Source organism: Camelus dromedarius, chromosome 23 (assembly GCF_036321535.1).
Source record: "Camelus dromedarius isolate mCamDro1 chromosome 23, mCamDro1.pat, whole genome shotgun sequence".
Classification (NCBI taxonomy): Eukaryota; Metazoa; Chordata; class Mammalia; order Artiodactyla; family Camelidae; genus Camelus; species Camelus dromedarius.
Genome location: NC_087458.1, coordinates 17,754,921 through 17,777,658, shown reverse-complemented (window position 1 = coordinate 17,777,658; position 22,738 = coordinate 17,754,921). Strand labels below are relative to the sequence as shown.

The window sequence follows — 22,738 nt, the reverse complement described above, 5'->3', positions numbered from 1 at the left end:
TCGGAATGGGTTATAAAGCAAAATTTTCAACTGGAGGGACGCAGTGAATGTCATGGCTTGATACATGTGAGAGATATATTAAGAGTTTAGAACTGCAACTTGACTAGCACTTTTAAGTTTAAAATGAGCCAGTTGGCCAACATGCCACGGTGAAGTATCTGGCTTTCAAATTCCTCAGCTGTAAAGTAAGACCATTAAATCAAATCATCTCTGAGGTCCCATCTAATTCATTTATTTTATGGTTCTCATTTCTCCATGTACCTGATAAGCACTTAAAAGAACAGACCAAGAATTAGAGTGTATCTACCTGCATTTAGTCAATATTATAGAACCTCATATTTATTGATGGATTTTCCCTAACAGACGCTCATACAAAGGAGATATTAAGAATATACACTAAGCTGTTTGAAACATCTTTTAAAAGGTAAAGGAAAGTCCACATAATAAATGCATTAGACTCGTTTATTCCTTAGAAAAATAAGGCATATTGGACAATGAAATTTCAACTCAAAGTTCGTAATAGAAAAATACGAAGCTCATCCGCATTACTAGAAGATAACACCCTCAAACAAACTCACTTAAGAATACGATGTCCCCAACTTTTTCAGAAATTATTATGGATACAATGTTACATTTGTCCTTCTCTTCTTTTATAATAGTTCTTTAAGACTTAAAATGTAGTGTTTGTACTTTTGGAACTTCTGATAAGCAGATTGTAATTTAATGTGATATTCATAGATTTTGTGATGAAACTACAGTATTTATTTACACATTCACTTATAGCACAATGTAGTGTGGTCAAGCGTTAGTGATGGAAATGAACGAACTACTGAAGTAATAAGAAAACCACCATTTTAACCATTTAAATGTTTTATGACAGGATAATTTATATCCAACATAAAACACATTTACAGGTGACTTTAGAAAGAAAATATGTCATTTTTTTAAAATAACCGAAAGTAGCAATAAGATTCTCTATATTCTTTTCAGTCTCACTGTAGAAATGTTTTCATTGTCTAAACTGAATCAACATGCTGATTAAAGACAATATATTAACACTGAAATGACATATGTATGTGTGTTTGTGTCTGTGTGCACGTGTGTATCAACCAACCAAAACTCAGCTTGTGAACTAAAGCTATTTCAAAGGAAAATTGAAAACAAAAATGACGCTGGCTTAAGTGGTCTGGTTCTTTCCGTAAATTACAATTTCCCAGTTGTTTTTCAACTGTAGTAAAATCCGGATGGATAATGTAACCCACCACCTTTGTTAGTTGTTTCTCACTCTCTCTGTTTCACATGTTAGTTTTTGTATCTCTTTACTGATTACATAAAACAGGACTTTCACTCTCAACTTTTCTTTCAGGAGAAGTTAAGAGTTCAATTAGGTATTGAGAATCACTTTTCACTTTACTTTTCTGTATTTACCTGGCCTAAAAACACTCTTAACCATGTAGTCTTCCTTCCATCCCTTTAAATCACTTGTTTTCACCCAGTAATAAGAGTACAATGAAGGAACTGGACCCAAATCAAGGTGAACTATGCCCCTATATTAAAAAACTACCATAATCTGAGATTTTAGAATAGTCAAACATGTTATCCTAACTAATCATGGCTTCAAAAATTAATATAGTTTTAAAGAGGCATTTATCTATCAGAGGTCATGGAATAGTTAACAGAAAGGTTACCGAGTGCCACGGCAGTCATGAAGAACAAACACTGGCACATCACGTGGTCAGAGAAGCTGAAATGTCTTTCACAGTCGTTTCAACGCATTGATTTGGCTGTGCTGGATTTTGAAGGGGAGTGCTATTCGCGTTTTCACACTGTTCATCACCCTTTTGGGAAGCAGCTTGCTCTTGATGTTTTTTGTTCTCTTCAGCAAACCCTAATGTCACACGCTCCCCACAAGGCTGAGATGGTCTCTCCGAGAGAACCACCTGTTTCCCTGCCTCTGCTTCCTGTTCATGCAGCAATCTCTCCACCTCCACCTCGAGCTCCGGGGACTCGTCATCAGCCTGCACGTCCAGCTGCTGCATCAGCTCCTCCAGCTTCCTGGCCTTGCGGAGCTCGTTCTGCTGTATGATGGTACAGAGGTGCTCGGTGAGCTGCTCTTTGAGCTCGGTCTTGCGCTGCAGATCCAGCTTTGCCGTAACATACTCTGCCTCAGCCCTGTCAAACCGCTTCCTGCAGGGACAGGTACAAAGAGCGGTCCGTTAGTTTTCTATTAAAAAAGAGATTCAAAGGAGGGCCTGGAAACAACAATTAAACTCCAAAATCAGAAAAAATGATTGATGAAATATGATGAAAATACGGCTTTACAAACATTTGTCTACTTATCAGACAAAACAGGCTCCTGCTGCTGAAACTTGCACAGCACGCACATTTGGGCTCCCCTAATATAACAATTCTTCTGCACTCATTTCTTCTTCCCCAGGCTGTGTGTGAATGAAAGCAGGCTGAGAGGGTTAATTCAGGCGTGCTAGCTCCACTGGGGGAGAGTCCTAATTTGTAGCTGTTTGTTAATTTCTGCAGTAAAAATATTATCACCATGGCCAATTTCAAACTATCTGTGTGGCACTGAATGCAGAATTGGGGAGATGTACACAATCTCTCTCTCATGATCCAGTGCAAGCCGGCTCCAGCGCACAACTGGTTACACTCATGAGAGGTAAAACAGTAAGAGATGGAGAAAGTAGAAAATCTGTTTCTTTCGATGAATGTACTAGAAAAGGGAGAGAAATTTGGGTGAAGGACATGGACAGTGATTGGGAGGTGAATATAAACGGGACAGAGCACACCCAGGGGAATGATACTTGGGGGAAGCAAGGAGTAAACATTAATGAAAATAGAAAACTTCAGGGTAAGTTTAAGGAGGATTTCTCCACCTTGGCACTACTGACAACTTGGGCCATGATTCTTGTTGTGGGGCACGTGTGTAGCAGCAAGCTGGCCTTCTCTCATTAGCTGTCAGTAGCACCTGCTGGTTGTGATAACGAAAAATGTCTCCAGACATTACTAAATGTCTCCTGAAGGGTTAAGTTCTTCTCAACTTCTCCACTCTGCAACAACGGACCACTGTTAGACTTTATTAAGAGAAGTCTATTATATTTACATATATAGAAACTGCATAGATAGATAGGTAATGACAGTCTTATTTGAAGCAGGGTAATTCTATTGGGGAAGTCACCCTGTGATCTTCTTTCTTTTCTTTTTTGCCTTTTCCATATAATGTATTGTTTTTCTTTTTGCCCACAAAAGAAGTTGAACCCACTTACCAACCATTCTATTTAGTTACCACTAACATTTGTGAAGGCCATGCTGTCTCACCTGTTATGATTGCCTATATCAACTCAATGCAACACATAATTTCTAGTACTAGAATTATAGCAAAAAGGACACAGGTATGTCTCCTTATGTGAGATTCTCTGACTTGGAAGGAAATATAGTGAAAAAATAAAAGGCTTTGCTTTTAGAGAACCCAGCATTCAAAACCTGCCTTTGCCATTTACGATGTGCGTACCTGTTTTGGGGAAGGCTTTTTCTGGATGTTATGAACAGATATTCAGTCATACTAGCTCAGGTGAAAAGTGTGTTTTATTGTAGGATACAAGAGGCAATCTCACAGGCATGTCATCAGAATCAAAGGCGATTCTCTTCAATGCTCAGAAACCACAGTTTTTCTCATTTAGACTTTCTTATCATATTCACAGCCCAATATGGCCACCAGCTGTGGCTCATCACATTCATTCCACTCAATCTCTCAGTGCTCCGATCCCAAAATTCCAGAGGGAGGGCCTGGGTTGGCTTCACTTGACTCGTATAAGTTTAAAAAGAACTCTTAGTGCCAGGCCGTGCCACGTACCCCCTTTAGCCTGTGGGTTAAATGTTCTGGAGTTCCCATCTCTGTTCTAATCAGGAGTGCCGCAGGGTCACCATCATGGATACAAAACACAACCAGGTTCCTGTGGAAGAGGCTGGAGAAAAGGCATGCGGAGACTGAAAATTCCAGTATGGTGACCAGGGATAACATATCCTGTCCATGAATGTTCTTTCATCAAGCTTAAGAGCTCTGACAACATTCTCTACAGGTATATATATATCCTGCCCCTCCCTTCTCTGAAAGTCTGTGGTCTCTCTCAGCCAGATGAAGGCAGTTAGTAAAGATTTACTGACTGGGCTCATGAATGCTGAATTGAAATTAAAATTTGCAAATAGGTCCCTAGGTTTCCATTGATCTTTCACCCTGGATAAATCACTGAAGATTTTGCATTTTGTTTATTTATTTAAAGTCCTTCTGGCCAGAAACATGCATATATACTCTTGTACAGAGTGATTTATGTTCAAAATATTGATTCGTTTCACAAACTGCACTATGAGTCTGAGGGTCAGGTGGATAATACCAAATGAGAGTATGAAGACATACTTTGGAACAGAATAATAAGAGCATTATACTTAACACAGTAAGACATATTGAACTGGAAATGTAATTACAGAATTGTCTTGTTATTTTAAAGGAATACTGAATGATTTAATGAATGTTATTTAAAGAATTCTAGAAACTGTCTCTTGGTTTCAGTATCCACGATATTAAAAAAATTAATAAAAAAACTCAACCATTAACCCTTGGCACACCATCAGGTTCCACTGAAACACTTTTAATTTTTTAGTCTCTTTTCTGAGCAGTTCGAACTATTTATAAGGATCAACATATCTTGATATTTATCCTTTCTTAGGAGTTTTCCTGAGAAGAGAAAATTTACTTACATTTTTGAAAAAATAGTCTAAAACTAATTATATTCTGCAATTACTGTCTGGGTCCACTGGGTCCTTTTATAAATCTAAGATACATTATGGGGTTGTTAAAATACAGTTTTTCCTTTATCTTGAAATATTCTGCCATTTCATCACCCTAGGAATTTCCTCATTACTCATTAATTATTCCCATTTATGCTAAAAAATTAAAATAATCTGAAAACAAAAAATGATGGAATGACCTAAAAGGATGGTAGTACAACGAAATAAATCACCACCACTTAGCTTCCTTACTATGTTGTCCAAAGTGTTATACCACCGTTTAATAAAAAGGTGTAAAAGAAGAATGGCGACACCATTCACAGGTTCTTGGGAATACTACCCTAAATGACAAAAGATGTGACAAAATTAAAGATTTTTGAGGGGAGTTTATTCTCGATTATCCAGCTGAGTCCTAAATGCAATCACATGTATCCTCTTAAGAAAGAGGCAGAGGAAGTTTTGAGAGGAAATAGGAGGAAGCAGTGGGACCATGTGGCCACAAGCCAAGGAATGTCGACAGGCACTAGAAGCTGGAAGAGGCAAGGAATGCATTCTTCCCTAGAGTCCCTGAAGGAAGAGCAACCCTGCCGACACCTTGACTTCAGACTTGTGGCTTCCAAAAATGTAAGACAATACATTTCTGTTGTTTTCAGTAATTTGCTATGGCAGCCCCAGGAAACCAATACAATGCAGAGACAGGCTAGACATTAGACAGTGAAACTGACCATACAAGGAAAATCTGAGTATGAGTCGTCAGAAAAACAGTCCTAGATGAATTTTCTCAAACTCAAGAATCAATGAGTGAAAAAGATATTTCTGAGGATAAAAAGGAAATATGTTATTCTCATAGAGTTAATAATTTCAACAAGAAGAACTTTATCATACAATATTTTACAAGTAACCAGACTGTCCTGTGATGCTGAAAGGACATAACCACATTCTTTTAGCTTTTTACAATATTTGGAGTCAAACGTTACTTGACGAAAAGAGGCGTGCTATGCTTACAGTCTTATTAAATCTTTAAAGTTGTTTCCCACAATCCTTTTTATTCTCACTTCTTTATGTGTATGTGCGCAGGTATGTGCATGGTGTATGGGAGTGTCTATTACACATAGATGGTGAACAGTGATGACTGTTTTCCTGGCATACTGAGGGTTAAAGAAATGCTCCACATGCAGCCACTCAGTTTTACAAGCTGGTCTGCGCAGCACATGGCAGCGTTATAATCACAGCTGTGAATGGCAGCAGCAGCGACAACTCTCTCAGACCACCTCGCCCAAAGTGCTGTCTCCTCAGGTGTCCACCTTGACACTGTTCTACAGAAACCAATTTTAAGGTGAATTCTGGCCTATTCGATATCCAAGAACCTTCTGTGGACATAGCACTGTAGCAGGCACTACAGAACTACCATATTATTATTAAAAAAAAAAACAAAAACAGAACTAGGAAATCTCCCACAGAACCACAGAAACTGAAGGCCCTAGGGATTGCCTTCCAGTAGAAAGCTAGACCATAATATTATATCACCAATCTATCACTGCTTAGTAACTACAGATGTAAATTTAGAAAATGTTGTTTTAATCTTATGCATGAACAAGACACAACCCTGGTTCTAGCTGTAATTGTCTACGGCTTCTCTTTGACTTCATTCAAGAGTTTGTTTTAAAAATTAACCTTACATGTACAACAAGGATATATTCACATACAACTAGGTCAATATCATTAACATGAGAAACTGTCATCTTTAGCTTAAGAGATATAAAAATTTACCAGGTAAAATCTTTTTACTATGTAAAAATGTACTAAAATTTCACTTAAAATATTCATATACTACTATGGGATGTCTTCTTCTTTAAGCAGTAATCCTCCCTTCCATGTGGTTCTCTGAAGGCTAAAACTATGACATTTCTTATCTGCTGTTCAATGTAGAAAGGCTTCCTTCTCCAGCCACCTCCAGGATAGAATTAAAACATACGCAAATGATTTTTCTGTTGAGATATCCAGAATAATGTGAATTATTCATATAAAGGGCTACAAAGGCATAAAAATGTTCCTCTAGCAAACTTAAGTTACAGAGGATAAAATGTGTAAAAATCTAGGCTTAATTTAATCTTAATAAAATCTTGGTTACCTCCTTAATGACCTCATTAATAGAAATGGAACTGCTGGTTATCAGCTACTGATGGCATTAATTTATGCAGTCAATTAATAAAAGCAACCCATTAAGTCTAATAGCATATGGTCAAACAACAACGACAAAAATCACAAGGACACCACAAACCTCTTTCTTAAACAATAAACAGTGAATTAAAAACCACAATCAAGCATTTCCGCTTTTAAATTGTTATATAAACATTCTGATGCTGTGGTTTACCCTGGACTAATGAGGCATTCTGATGGATTTCTAGTGTTACAGAGAAAGACGCAAACTGAATCATTGACACAGCATTTCCTTGTGAAAAAGGACAAACCAGGATGATTAAAGCAATGCTGAAAGGACAGAAAACCCTGAAATTGGACTTAATTTTTTGCTCTTTTATCTGTTTGCAAAGTTCGTGTAATTCTTTACATGTGTTAGTTTGTTTTGAGAATACTCCATGATGATTTTTTCTCTTTAAAAAAATGCCAATCATTGAAATCAAGGAAACTTGTGACAGCAAACCATTTTATACAGAGTATAACTGAAAGAGGAAAAACAAGAGAAAACAGTTCGAGCTTTTAAGACAGAGTGGTATTTAAAATACTCAAAGATTTCTAAAAAAATTAAGTAGGCCTTTCTTTGATGAAAACTGAAATGAGAATGAGGCTAATCCCTAGACAACCTAAGACAATCAACATTTCTCAAAGAAAGAGCACAGAATTGGTGTTAGAATAATACACAGAATCTGGGGACAAGTCATTCACATTAAATAGCTGATGGCTTAGCAGGAAAGACTGAAATATAAATAAATAATGCAAGAAGTGCTCTAACAGGGACATGAAGAAGGTTAACAGGTAGGGCAGGGTTAAGGAAGACCTGGAGGAGGTAACATGACCAAGTATAAAACAGGAATAAGTATAGTGCCTAATAGGGTTGTTAAGAGGGTTAACAGTGACATACATAAATGCCCCAGCCCAGCTGAATAATAAATGTTAATCAAATCAAACTCTATTCAGAGTTCAAGTTCCCCAACTTACTGAGCATATGAATAGTCAAGGCTGGCCTGATCAATCCGGTTCCTGAGGATTCCAATGTCTGCTGACACCATGTCATCTAAAGCCTGTAACTCCTTCTGGATCCTCTTTAGTTTCATGGTCTCTGCCTGAGTTCGTTTAGATCTAGAAAATAAGGAACATGAGTGAAAAAACAAAAACATTTTAAAATCATATATCCATACACAACATAAGTAAAAAAAAAAAAAAGCAAGCTACTGTGTGTCCAGTAATGATTATAATGCATAATTTTTTAAAAATTAGGAAAAAAACCCAGAAAAATGGAAATAAATGCTAGGAACACCCTGGTGTATCTCTATGCCTGCATTTGCACTTTTCCCCTTATTATTCCAAAGTTTCTATCAGTACATATTGTTTTCATATACAAGGGAGAAAGTAACACTAAAAGAAACAGCAATAGAGTTCACTGATCATCTACATTCCGTAAGGATGAGCATAAGCACTAAAAGGACCTGTCTGTATTCTCTTTACGTTAGAACATCAAACACAGCTTTCCAAACTTCTAGCCTTAAATTCTTCTTGCTAAGCTCATTTTCATTTGTCTGATACTTACTGGACACCAAGAACAGACGCCTACATTGAACACCATTTCTTTATACGTCTGAAAACATCTATTTGATTTTAATTTTCTTAGGACTCATTTCCCCAAACTTTTATTGCTTTGATTCCTTCTTTAGGTAAAAGTACAGGTCCTCAAAATTCTCTTGAGGGGGCTCAAAACCACTCTTTTTTCCCCCTTGTTTCCCCACCTCATCATCTCTCAGTCCTCTCACCAAGCCCAACTAAATCATCGACGTAAGAAACAGAATAAACAAATACAAAAGCCAACCTTTAATCATGATTTCACTCATTTTGAAATTTCATTTCACATTCTCACAGGAAAAAAGAACTCCCAACAAAAGCACTATACGGCAACTTACATTCTCCTGATTTCTACTCCATTATGCGTTTCCCCTTGTTTTCTGCCTACAAAAGTTAACTGTACGGTTTTTTACTTCAAGTACCTCTCTGTCCATTTATTAATAATCTAATCATGTTATATTTCCTTACATTTCTATCCATATCAGTGCTTTCTGTCTTAAATCAAAAGCATGTACAGAAGAAGTGCTGAGCCTGTAAATCTTTTTGTAAAATCCCCAGTAAACAGCCTTCCCAACCTCTTCCAAAGTGAGGATGACTAAAATGCTTTTCAATCATCATTTTTAAATAATCATAGTTTTTCTTTTTGAAACATAAGTTCAGTAAGTTGACTATTTCCTGGAAGATCAAGGTGTACCAGTAAGAGGAGAAAAATCATTACTTTCAAAATCCTGAATTACTGTTTTAAAATTTTTTTTTATTTTAACCTTTTTTTTTCCATTGAAGTATATAGTTAATTTATAATGCTGTGTAGTTTCAGTTGTATAGCAAAGTGATTCAGTTATATATATATTTATATATACTTTTTCAGATTCTTTTCCATTATAGGTTATTACAAGATATTAATATAGTTCTCTGTGCTATATAGTAGGACCTTGCTGGTTATCTATTTCATATATAGTAGTGTGTATATGTTAATTCCAAACTGCTAATTTATCCCTCTCCTCCCTGCCCCCCTCAACCCTTTGGGAACCATAAGTTTGTTTTCTATGTCTGTGAGTTTTCTGTTTTGAATATAGACTCATTTGTATTATTTTGTAGTCTCCACATATAATTGATATATCATATGATATTTGTCTTTCTCTGACTTACTTCACTTAATATGATAATCTCTAGGTCCATCCATTATGTTGCAAATGGCATTATTTCATTCTTTTTTATGGCTGAGTAGTAGTCCATTATATAAATATACCACAACTTGCATGTATGTTTCAGAATTAAGAGTTTTCTCCAGATACATACCCAAGAGTGCAACTGCAAGATCATATGGCAATTCTATTCTTAGTTTTTTAAGGTACCTCCATACTGTTCTCCACAGTGGCCGCACCAATTTACATTCCCATCAACAATGTAGGAGGGTTCCTTTCTCTCCACACCCTCTCCAGCACTCACTACTTGTAGACTTTTAAATGACTGAGTTACTATCCTCACCTGCCTTTCTCTCTATCCCTGTTCCTTCCCCTCCCCGACACATAAACCAGCTTCAATCAGTAATAGCTTTGCGAGACTTTTCTGGAGATCTAAAAAGAAAATGACACTGAATATTTGCCTGCATTTAGTTCTCACTATTCTCAATTATTGCTTTACTGACTAGGCTTGGAAACTACAAACTAAAAGAGAAGAGTGGGTGAGGGATGGGAAAAGTGGCTCAAACAGGAATGTTGCTGTTCGAGGCCAATGTGAGAGAGTAAAGGAAAAGAAGGGTGAGAAAAAAACTGTACATAACATGGGACAATGCTCATAATGACGATCCAGAGTCACCGATAAAAAGTTGGACTACATCATGTATCTTCTATCCGTGGGGGCAGGACACATTAAGAAAAATGTCCATAGGAAATACAATAAAGACTTAAATCACTTGTGTGGAATAGTTTTGTTCCTCTACACGTTGGATGATTAAGGTCTATGTCAAAATTAAAACCTGCATTCATTGCTAATTTACTTACACTGATAGCTGTTTACCGCTCCCTTATGAATGTGTAGACAGTTAAAACTGAAAACACTGATGATGATCCCTAAATTTTAATCGCACTTGTATTCATAAGTTTATTATGATCTATGCTTAAAAATGTCTCCTTAATAAACCAGGACTGGAATTTCAGTATAATTTGCAAGACATAATTTGTTTACTTGGCCTTAAAAGTGATAGTTGTAAAGAAAATGTCATTTATTAGAACAGACACTGGAAAAGAAATACAAAACACGACAGAACTGATTACAGGTTACAAACAGCCTCTCCTGGTGCAGGTGCCTCACCTTTCTGCAATAGCTTTAGCCAAAAGAGCTTTCTTACGTTTATTTTTCTCTTCCATCAGCCGCTGTTCTTGCTGGAGGACTTCCCAACGAGATTTTTCTTGCCTAGGGAGCAAAAGTATAAAAATGAGTTTCTGAAGCCCCATTCCACACCTTACCAGTTTCAGTTCCTAAGTATAAAATTTAATCAACCGGATTATGTATATTTTCTTTCAAAAGCCCTCTTAAAGGGAACCCATCTGCAGCTCATTATTTTGTTCTAATAGGAACAAAGACTATGATTGGAAGTAAAGAAGGCCTACATAAATTGGCCCTTTGAAATCCATTATATGTATATAATCTAGGAACCCATAAACTGGAAGCCAGAGTACTCTGGTATTTTTTAGGAGTACAAAGAAACTTGTTTAAACTAATTATGTATTATAGGTAAAATGGAAAGCAAAATAAATTGGCCTATAAGTAACGTCATGTTGTATCTTAGTTCTCTATAACCATGTAATACTCTTAGCACAACAACCAATATTTATTTCATATATTTTCTTTCAATTTACTCACTTCTTTCTAGCTCTTAAACATTTTTAAATGGAGTGAAATACTATGAGTTAAGACTGGAAAGCTGGGCTAAAGAAAAACTCCAAAGATCTGAAAACAGGAATTGTCTTCCAATTTACCCAACTCTGAATGAAGTATGTTAAAATTTCCTGTAAATTCATAAATGTAATGTCAACTCAAATTAAACAAGGTAATGATGAAGCTACTGATTCCTATTAATGTCACTTCTCACAGCTTTTATATCAAAAATCTCTATTCTCAGACCTAGAGAAACTGTAAAATTATCGTTTTCTCTCCATTCCTACAGCCTCCACCTTGGTGCTAGCATTTCTCATTTTTACTACTGTGGGCATCTCCTCACCAGATAGCTTAGTTTCAGCTCACCCAGCACCCTAACCCAAACGGTCTGCAACACCGACACCTGGATTTTCTCTGACCATTACTTTCATCGGGGCATCTCTCCTTCGGGGGTCTTGGTGGTGTACACTATCAAGGAACTCACTAGGCAGGGATCTTCTGCTTTCAAGTCCTTCTTCCCCTCCTTCATTCTCTACTATTCTCTGGCCTGTCCTTTGCCTCTGTCAGAGAAGTGAGATGTCAGATATAGCTTTCCTTTCCCCCTCTTACAGCCTCTTTTTCAACAACAGTTCCAGAGATTTTACGTCCTCTTTGAAAATCTTTTCAAGTACCAAAAAAATAATAATTTTCCTAATGACATTCAATCTAAATTTTCCAGCTCAATTTAACCCTTCCACCTGTACACCCACTCTCAATTGTCTTGGGACTTTGCTGGTAAACTACACTTAAAAGACACTAAATGTATGCACTTGTCTAATTTTGGTCTCATAAGTCATGTGGCTTTATATCTCTTGTCAAAATGATTTCTTGGCTGTAAATCCCTGGTGGGCTGGAAACACTTTAAACTCAGTACAGAATCTGGATCAGCAGAGATTGGAAAAATATCTGAGATTAGGAAATGTAGGACATTTTGAAATAGAAAGACTCAGAAAATGGAAAACAGAAACAAATACCATTCTTTCTTTCCCATGAGTGATAAATCAGGAGGAAATGAATAAAGAGTAGTTATTCAAACATAAACTATATAATAAAAAAAAATTCTGATTATAAGAATTCACGGGTTATAAGATAGCAATTTCCACAAGAATGTGGCTAAATTAAATTCTGGAGATAGTTTCTAATACAAACACATTACATAAAGAATAAAAAGGAATCTAATGATGCAGCTGAATTATTTAATTAGTCCCCTCAATCTCCTATACTTTTCCTTTGACCACCCCTTCATGTTTCTTTACAAGTATCCTTTTCTGGGCCAGTGGAGATGCAATCTGGAAGCTGAAGACGGGGTTCAACTTGGGGAGGAGCACTACACATATAAGAACTGGTTCTGGTGAGCGTAAAGGGCATACACTTTGGATCCAGAGAGACTTGTATGTGGACACAACTCTGCTAATTATTAGCTGTGTATTCACTTTGGGGAATGTAGCATCTTTTCTGGGTCCAAAATATCTCATCTGGGAAGTAAAAATAATGAACATGCATTGTACAACTTATGAAGACTAAATAACATAAAACATAAAAATGCTAACACTGACAACTTATATTTAGATGGTAGCCGTTTTTCAATAGTTTATTCATTACATTTCTAAGTTAAAATACAAAACTGACAAAATGTTGAAACTGTATTTCTTCAAAGCCCAATGGGGGGAAAAAGGTAAAATGGAAAAAAGTCTCATGGATATATAGACTTACTAACAATTCCACTTTCTTTTTTTCCAACTTGCAATCTGATTTTGGAGGCAGAACCTCAGCATTTTTGTGACCATCATGGGAATTCTCAAGTCCCAGTTCCCTTGGTTGACTTTCAGTACCCTGTGGTTTTCCATCACCAACAGGAGAGGAGAGTGTAAGGGGAGCAGGGGGCGAAGAATGTGGTTTTTGAGTGTTAAAGCTTTGTTTTGGTGCGGAAAGCAGCTGCCCTGGAGGTAATGAGGTTGACCCATCTTGAAGTCCAAGTTTTTGGCTTTGCTCTTGAAGGGCTTTTTCTCGCTGAAGTTGTTGTCGACTTTTCTTCACAGGCAGACGCCGCTGTGGTTCAAAAGGATCTATATATAGAACAGAATGGAGGAAAATTCCTTTGTGTGAGCAGCAAATAATTATAATTTCCCTAAGAAAATAAAGCATTAACATTAAACTTTGATAATTATTCTACAGGTCCCCCTCTCCCCTTCCATATCTTAAAAGCCCAGGGAAAAAACTGCCAGCTTCCTGCAGAGTTTTGACAGTTCTCCAATCGTACTGTTAATATTTAACAAAAACTATCCCAGCTCTCAATTTATCTTCAAGGAAGTCCATCTGTTTGTAAGGCCTTAGAATATAATGCAAGGTTTCAACCTGATGTGCTGTCAAAAGAATCAACTAACATGACCGAAGTAGGTAGAGAAATGAACTCTCTGATATGTCTTAAATTTCATTTATGGTTCTGTTTGCTCTTCTGAAATAAAACAGTAATTGAGTTTTCAAATGGGCTTCAATTTCTCAAATTTTAACAGATCTTAGGGTCATCCAATACATAGGTAGACATTACACACAGAGTATAACTGAAGGAAGCCTCTTAATTTTAGGAATGCTAGTTAACTCTAAATTGTTTTCTTTCATCTTCCAGATAGTCTAAGGTCGTGTCCCCAAAGTCTAGTTAGCCTTTAATCAATGTATGTGAGCTCATTTTAACAGCAGCCTGAGCAAAGCAATAGAGGAAGATAAAACAACTGGGAGAAATTTTTTTTAAAAGCATTATGAACTAAATGATGATACTTCAATTGTACTTTTTGGATTGTCCATACCAGTGTTAATCTTGTAGGACAGATAACTGCAGAATTTGATTGACATTCACGCTACATTTAATACAATCTGTAAGTGGTATTATTCGCAAAATACCGCGGAAGGAAACTGATAAGTCCTTGTAAATGAACTCAAACAGGGCCTATAAATCCTGCATATTGACCTTTGAAATAACACAAGCTTACTATTTAAATTTCCCAAAGGAGAGTTAAAAGCTCTCAAGCCACAGTTCTGGTGTTGCTTTTGTTCCGCTCAGTAACCTTAGGCAAGTCAATTAATTATTCTATACCTCAGTTTCTTCATCTGTCAGACTGGTTGAAAATTTACCTACTCTATTTAACTTACAGAGTTGGTGTAAGAATTAAAAGAGATATGTAAATAAAATATTTTTAAAAGACAGACATATAGTGAAAAGTAAAATATTATTACTGTTGACATCAGCCAGAAACACAAAGTACTGTTCTTTATCTTGCATCAGGAATTTATTCTTGGCTGATCTTAATTTACACCGTAGAAAAATGTCATTGAGCCTCCTACCTCCCAGTTACTCATTAACTAAATTACTAATATACCTCTGAAAGTCAGTAATACAGCTTCCATTTTATTTTGCATTTTCATAGAAACTAAAATGCTAATTTTTACCCCCAAACAACAAATCAGGCCACTTAAAAATTGAACATATGACAAAAAACTTCTGGAACTAATAAATCATTATAGCAAAGTTGCAGAATACAAGATTAATATAGAAAAGTCAATCACTTTCCAATGTACCAGCAATGAACAAGTGAAATTTGATATAAAAACACAATAACATTATTACATTTATATTAGTATTCAAAAAAAAAAAAAAAAAGAAAGAAAGAAATACTTAGGTATAAACCTAAGCAAATTCGTACAAGATCTATGAGGGAAACTAACTGATGAATGAAATCAAGGAACTAAACGAATGGAGAGATATTCCATGTTCATGGATAAGAAGACTCAGTATTGTCCAGACGTCTGTTCATTCTAACCTGATCTACAGATTTACTGCAATCCCAATCAAAATCCCAGCAGGTTATTTTGCAGATACTGACAAACTGATTCTCAAGTTTATACAAAGAGGCAAAAGACCCAAAATAGCCAACACAATATTCAAGAACAAAGGTGGACTGGCACTACTTGACTTCAATACTTACTATGAAACTATAGTAATCAAGACAGTGGGTATAAGCAAAAGAATGGACAGACTGGTCAATGGAATAGAGCAGAGAGCCAAGAAATAGGCCCACATTAATACAGTTAACTGATCTTTGACAAGGGAGCAAGGGTAATATAATGGAACAAAAATGTAATATTCTTTTCAACAAATGGTGCTGAAACTGGACATCCTCATGCAAAAAAAAAATGAATGCTGACACAGACCTTACACCTTTCACAAAAATTAACTCAAAATGGATCACAGCCCTAAATGCAAAACCCCAAATTACAAAACTCCTAGAAGATCACTCCTAAAAGATAACAAAACTGCCAGATGACAGCTGGCATAGCAATGACTTTCCCCATACAACACCAAAAGGGACTATCCATAATAAAGAGATAACTGGTAAACTGAACTTCATTAAAATTAAAAACTTCTATTCTGTAGAAGACAACATCTAGGGGAGAAGACACAGACTGGGGGAAAACATCTGCAACAGACTCGGCTAATAAAGGACTATTATCTAAAATACACAAAGAACTCTTAAAACTCAACAGTAAAAAAACAACCTGATTAAAAACTGGGTCAAAGACCTTGACAGGTGTCTAGCCACCAAAGACTATGTACAGATAGCAAATATTCATATGAAAAGATTCTCAATAATATGCTATCAGGGAAGTCCAAATTAAAACAAGATACCACTACACAACTATTAAAATGGCCAAAAATCGGTAATGCTGAAAACACAAAACGCTGGTTAGGATGTGGAGCAACAAGAATTCCCATTCATTTCTGGAAGTGCAAAATGGTACAGCTACTTTGGAAGACAGTTTGGTGGTTTCTCACAAAACTAAACATATACTTACCATACAATCCAGCAGTCATGATCCTTAGTATCAAGTCAAAGGAGATGAAAACTAATGTCCACACAAAAACCTGAACATGGATGTTTATAGAAGCTTTATTCATAACTGTCAAAACCTGGAAGCAACCAAGATGTCCTTCAGTAGGTAAACTGATAAACTGTAGTACATACCGACAATGAAGTATTATTCAGTGCTAAAAATAAATGAGCTATCACGTCATGTAGAGGATAGACGAACCTTAACTGCATATTACTAAGTGGGGAAAGATATCTGGTAAGGCTACATACTGTATGATTCAAACTATATGACATTCTGGAAAAGGCGAAACTATGGAGATAGTGAAAAAAAAAAATCCGTGGTTACTAAAGGTTGGGGAGAGAGGAGGGATGAATGGTCAGAGAAAAGAGCATGTTTAGGGCAGTGAAAATACTCTGTATACTATGATGATGGATACATGACATTAAGCATTTGTCCAAACCCACAGAATGTAGGACACCAAGAATGAACCCTAATGTAAACTATGGGGTTGGGTGATCAAGACGGGTCAATGCAGGTTCTTCAGTTACAACAAATGTGCCACTCTGGTGGGAGATGTTGATAATGGGGGTGGCTATGTATGTGTAGGGGGGCAGGGAGTATATGGGAAATCTCTGTATCTTCCTCTCAATTTTGCCGTGAACCTAAAACTGCTCTAAAAGCATTGGGGGAAAAAATGGAACATATTGTTTTACACACTTACAATAGTGGTTGCAAGTATCAACGAAGACTATGGTAAACCTGGAGCACAAGTCTAGTTTAAAGGAGGCAGTCCATAGCCACCTCCAGCGATTAAAAAACGGCAGCTATCATTAAAAAATTTAGGTCAGTGTTATCAGACATTTTGATATTTCACCATAAAAATTCAGATTTTTATATAAAATATAGGGAACTATATCAATCAAGTAAATCTAGGTTATGCTGTAGGGGCAAAGAAAGCTGGAATCTTTGCAGTTTTAAACAACAAAGGTTTATTTCCCATTAATGCCATGTGCCAAATGAAGGCCAGCAGGGAGTTTCTGCTGATCAGTCTCTGGGCTTCAGGCTGACTATACAGCCGTTCCGTGCTGCTAGCCCCCACGGCAGGGGAGAAGAGGGCTCAGGAGGGTCTTGGTTCACGAATTAATTGCTCTGACTCAGCAGTGACATAACACTTCTGTTCACAATTCAACGCTGAACTAGCACTTGGTCTGACCCAGAAACAAGGGCTACAGGAACATATGGGTAAGAGAAGTGAACTAGAAGTATCTGGTAAACAGCATTAATGATTATCACCACTATTAATTTAAAAAGAACTTTAAAGAACAGATAATCAAAAAAAAAAAAAAAAAAAAAGACAAGACAACACACTTTTGGGTTAAATTAAGCAAACAGGCTCTGAGTGTGATCTTTGCTCTGTATCCTTTAGTTAAGCCCTGCTTTCTCCACCCAAGACAACCAGCATTTGGATCATGTGTTGATCGTTCCCTTCCTTTACTTTTTATGTCATACTGCCTCTACAAATATTTGTTTAAAATTTTATATCTAGTTGATTTAACTTTATATGAATATAGATCTATTCCTCACACCATATAAAAACAAACAAAACACTCTCCAAATGGATTAAGGATTTAAACGTCATATTAACACTTTAAAACTCATTAGAAACATATTTCTTTATGCAATGTTTTGAATCTGTTATAGCTTATAATAAAAATGATTTTTAAAAACTCAATTGAAAATAGGGATTAATATCTTTTAGAGCTCATGGTAGGGCACTAATTTCTTAAGACAAAGAGAATGTTGACTACACAAGAAGGACTGACAAATTTGCCCATATTAAAATTAAATACTTTCATCAAAAGATAAATGTTAAAAGATAAGTTACACACTGTAAGAAGATACTCATAATATAACTAGCAAAGAGCTAGTATCAAGAATAAAGAACTCATTTTTTCATTAATTAGAAATTGACAGCATTGTAGCTGCACTAATTTTCTTATTTCCAATTTTTTCACTATGAAATAAATCATACATTAAATAAGATGTATCTGTCATATATACATGTCCAACCTGTATGAATTATAAAAAATAACACTGTTTAACAAATAAAACATTATAGTAGACACACCTGCTGTTCAAGGATAGAACATTCTATCAGTAATTCCTTTTTTGGAACACACAAGATAATTTTATTTCCTGTCCTCCAAGTCACATGACTTGCTTTTGCTAAATGAAATACAAGTAGGAGTGTCACATGTCATTTACCGGTGAAAGCATTTAATTGCCGATGCTCGATTCTCAATCTTCTCCCCCTCCTGCCATAGTGAACTCCTACATGCCAGCACTAACTCATGGTGTGGGTGGAGTGACTATGTGGAGCAGAGTGTCCTATCAACCCAGGTTAGACATGAAACTAGAGTGAAAAACCAATCTTCATCATTTTAAACAAGTGATATTTTAGGACTATGTGTTACTGCAGCTTAATTTGACTTAACCTGAATTCATAATTACCAATACCTCTGAAAGTCCCTATATATTTGCCCCTTCCTGATCATATTCCCTTGCCTTCCCACCACCTTGAATTTTGTATTTCATTTTTCTGATTTTCTTTATATATTTCCTATAATACTGAAAGAATATATCAGCTTTGTATGATTTTGGCCTTCTATAAATGGTATCAGACTGTATATATTATTCTACAATTTGCTCTTTTTATATATTAAGTTTATGAAATATATACATGCTAATACATGTGACTACAGTTCATATATTCCCACTAGCTGTATAGTAGCCCACTGGATGATTATACCACAATTTATTTATCTACTCCCTTGTTAATGAACACTTGGGTTGTTTCCAGCTTTTTAATATTATAAACAATATAAAAAGAGTATTAAGAACATTTCTGACCTTCCCTAACACTTATACGGATTTCTCCAGAGTACTGTTGTCCTTATTTTTGCTGGCAACTAACTCCATCTTCATAAATTATTTAACTATATTTTTTAAGGTTGGAGAACAGCTGGAAGGAGTCTTAAAAATTAAAGATCCAGCTCTTTTAGTTTTACAAATGAGAAACCCAAGGCAAAAAGATTTAGAGGCAGAACTGGGAGATCTACAATATACCGATCACTGTGTTTGGTTCTGAGTATACAAAGATACTGAGAAGTTCTCTCTGTCCTCAAGGTGGTCAACGACTAGTCAGTTGGTGTCTATGCTCTCAACACCTCACTGAAATGATAGGTCTGGAAGTTAAAGTCCTTCCACTCCCTGTCTACCCAAAATTGCAGAGGTAACTTCGACATTAAGTCCCCCCCACCAGTCCCCCCCCCCCGTAAACTCATCTCTGCTAATACATCATCTGCATGAAATCTTGCCAAGCTCCATCCAACCCCCAGCACAGCAAGGCTCCTGCTAACTGTGTAGCAAACTCTTGTACAACATCTACTATTACGTTATATTATAGTTTGTCTCCTCATTAGACTACAAGCTCTCTGAGGACAGGGATGATGCCCTGTTCATATTAGCATCCCTAATGCAGAAGCTGATACCTGTAAGTTCCGGTCAGACCAGAAACAAGGGTACTAATAACACTCTATACATCTGAATATATAACTATCAGTTAATTATGCAGTGTAGTATAACTTTTATGATACGGTTTTTAAAGGCCTTTGGACTGGTCAAAATTTCTTCAATCTATATAAGCTACACTGACCTTATGTTACAAATTTACTTCCTTTTGCACTTGTCAGCCCTGGGTTATTTTCAGAACCACGCTAAAAACGCACAAGCTTACCTGAGTAACACCCCAATTTTCTCACAAACTCTAATAAAAAGGCATGGCAAGGCTTAGTTAATTTTCTTCCGGAGTGTGTAAGTTATGGTAGGTACCAAGAGTGGTGTAAGCCCACAGAAGTGGTGTGCACTACCAAGATCACCATACAGAACTTTATGAAATTCCAACCCAAAAAAGCACACCTCATATTACCCCGAGTTTCTCATTAAATATCAGCAAACTTAATTCCGTCACTAAAAGATAACAAAAGAGTACAAGTCCACTCAATGATTATGCTACACAGCTGGAGAAGGAAGCACAAAATTTTAGCTTACACCTAAGTCAGCAGATAGATAGCTATTTCACATCTAACCTCTCAAAGGCCCTTTTGGTTTGTTGCCTCTCAAGAGCTGGAAAGAACCGTATCATCTGGCAACCAGAAGTGAATGCAAGGCTCCAGATGACCGACCTTTTGCATTTATTCAGACCCCTGTGCTCCCTTTCTCCCAATCACAGTCTGCTTCTAATATAAATTCATCACAATTCTAATATGGTGCGGGACCCTCCTCCTTCCTATCCTGGCCTCAACCCTCCAACACTGATCTGTGCAGCAATTCTCCTACAGGTTCCCTTCCTCTCCCAAGTCCCATTTCTTTCACAGGAAAAGGTCAAATCCCTGAAACAGATACCCTAACTCTGGAATTGTTCCCCCAGCCCCCACCCCCATCGTGGCTCCAGAACATCCACCGCTGGAGCCCCCTCAATCCAGTCCTCTCACTTAGCGCTCCTTCCTCTGACACGCAGAACCCTCGTCCCCGCCCCCTTCCCCCCTGAAAAACTGCAGTCCCGCCCCTTTCCCTTAAGAGACCCGAGAATGAACAGCCGTGTCCTCAGCACACACGTCCCTTTACCTTTCATCTGCTTCAGTCGCCTCAGCTCCTCCTCAGAGAAGCCGGCCCAACCGTGCGCCATCCGTCCCGGCTGCCTGCACGCCGAGAACACCCAAACCCTCGGAGCCCCGACTGCCAACACGGCGGCCAGGCACATCCGGGTTCTCCCCGGCCGCGGCTGAGCAGCCAATCAGCGCGTCGAGCCCTGGCCACCAGGCCCCTTCTCCCCCGCCGCAGGACCCGGCTCCCCTCGAGGCTGTCTCCAGCAGTGCCGGACAAGCTTCCTGGGGAAGGCTCGGCCGCGCAGACGCTCATCTCCCCTCACCTGGCTCTACTCTCTCTCCCTGTCTCCTATGCTCGTTGGGTTATCGCTTCACGGGATAAAGGGAGAAACAGCGCTGGGAATAAAGGGTGGGGATAAACAGGCAGTGAGGAAGTGGCTACGAGTAGGTGGTGGAGAAGGGAGGATGTAAATGCCTCTTGAGACTGTGGATTTACTGGGGCGGAACCTTCTACCAGGTGGCCCTGGAGGGGTTAAACCCTGCTGCGTGGCTAGTAGGGGTTTCTTCCAAAACTGCACTAAAATCAACCTGCAGATTGACTCATGAATGTTCAGATTTAGGCTCTTAGTTATTAAAAAAAAAAAAAAAAAATTCAGAGGACTGGGGAATACTAGTGGAAAGGGAACAGACATGTCCTGTACTATGTCCTGGTACTACTTAGAACAATTTTTTGGGCTTTCGTTTTCTCAATTTAAGCAAAATTTCGGAGGTTAAAAGATGCAAACATTGTCAAAGTACATATAAATCAGGGTGATTTAAAAGAGAACAGTTATTTAATTTTTCTTGTTTCTTGTCTCACTAGGTTGCGTTTTAAAAACAAATTATTTTGGCTTACGTGTAAAAATCCCAGGTGTGGCTTTTGGCTGTAGTATATCAGTGTTTTTAAACAAATTGAAATAAAGGAGTAGACTAAAAACACTACGCCAAGGAAAGAGTTGGAATGAGTATTTCAGGCTTCAATAGGTGATTAGAAGGTGAAGGATGTTTGGAATTCTTGTGATTTTTAAGCTTATAAACTTAAAAGCGATTTCTGAAATATAGGTGTGCACAAATGCTTCGTTTTAAATGTGGACTCATTTTTTCCTAACATTTAAAAATTAAAATGCTATTGAAAAGGATCGGAGGAGACAGATTAATCCAGTTTTTAAACACAGGCTAAATACATTGAAGATACAGATTATCTGCCTCCAAAATAGTAGCTGGGGATTTGTACCAGTCTGGTAGTTAATTCAGTTTCTTAGTTACAGGCACTAGCCATCTAGTTCTATCTAAAATAAATGAACCACCTTGTATGCTCCATGTTAAGTTTCATACATAAACTTTTTTTTTTAGCTCACACCGGGTGAATTTCAAGAATAATCAATAATCATAATAGACATGGAGATTACGTATTTTAAAAGGTTTTGCATTAACCCTGAATGAGAACCAAAGTGTGAGCGAGATTATGGTAAAAGATAACATCTGAGTAAAATTATAATTTCCAAGTTGTAAGCTTCTAAATCTGCTCTTTGTTGTTTCCATTGGCTCCCCCTCATAGAGACTGATTTCTTCAAATGATGCATATTTGATCTTCTTCAAAGTTCTTTGTTCTGAGAGAGTCCTCTCTACCTTAGATTGAGAGACTGTATCTACAG

The 22,738-nt window shown here is 37.2% G+C and overlaps 1 protein-coding gene across 2 annotated transcripts; it reads right to left on the bottom strand.

Moving 5' to 3' along the window:
- Positions 1–448: 448 nt before the first annotated feature.
- Positions 449–21,228, bottom strand: GORAB (golgin, RAB6 interacting). 2 transcript variants are annotated; one of them, XM_010984497.3, is made up of 5 exons: positions 21,064–21,228; positions 13,229–13,577; positions 10,906–11,007; positions 7,975–8,115; positions 449–2,187 (listed from the first exon to the last, which is right to left on the bottom strand). In XM_010984497.3, exons 1-5 carry the CDS (start codon positions 21,197–21,199, stop codon positions 1,728–1,730), a joined length of 1,188 nt encoding a protein of 395 aa, XP_010982799.2. In that variant the 5' UTR covers positions 21,200–21,228; the 3' UTR covers positions 449–1,727. The 2 variants fall into 2 exon arrangements, with proteins under 2 accessions (XP_010982799.2, XP_064334050.1); XM_064477980.1 differs by lacking the exon at positions 21,064–21,228 and adding an exon at positions 16,360–18,007.
- Between the last annotated feature and the right edge of the window lie 1,510 nt (positions 21,229–22,738).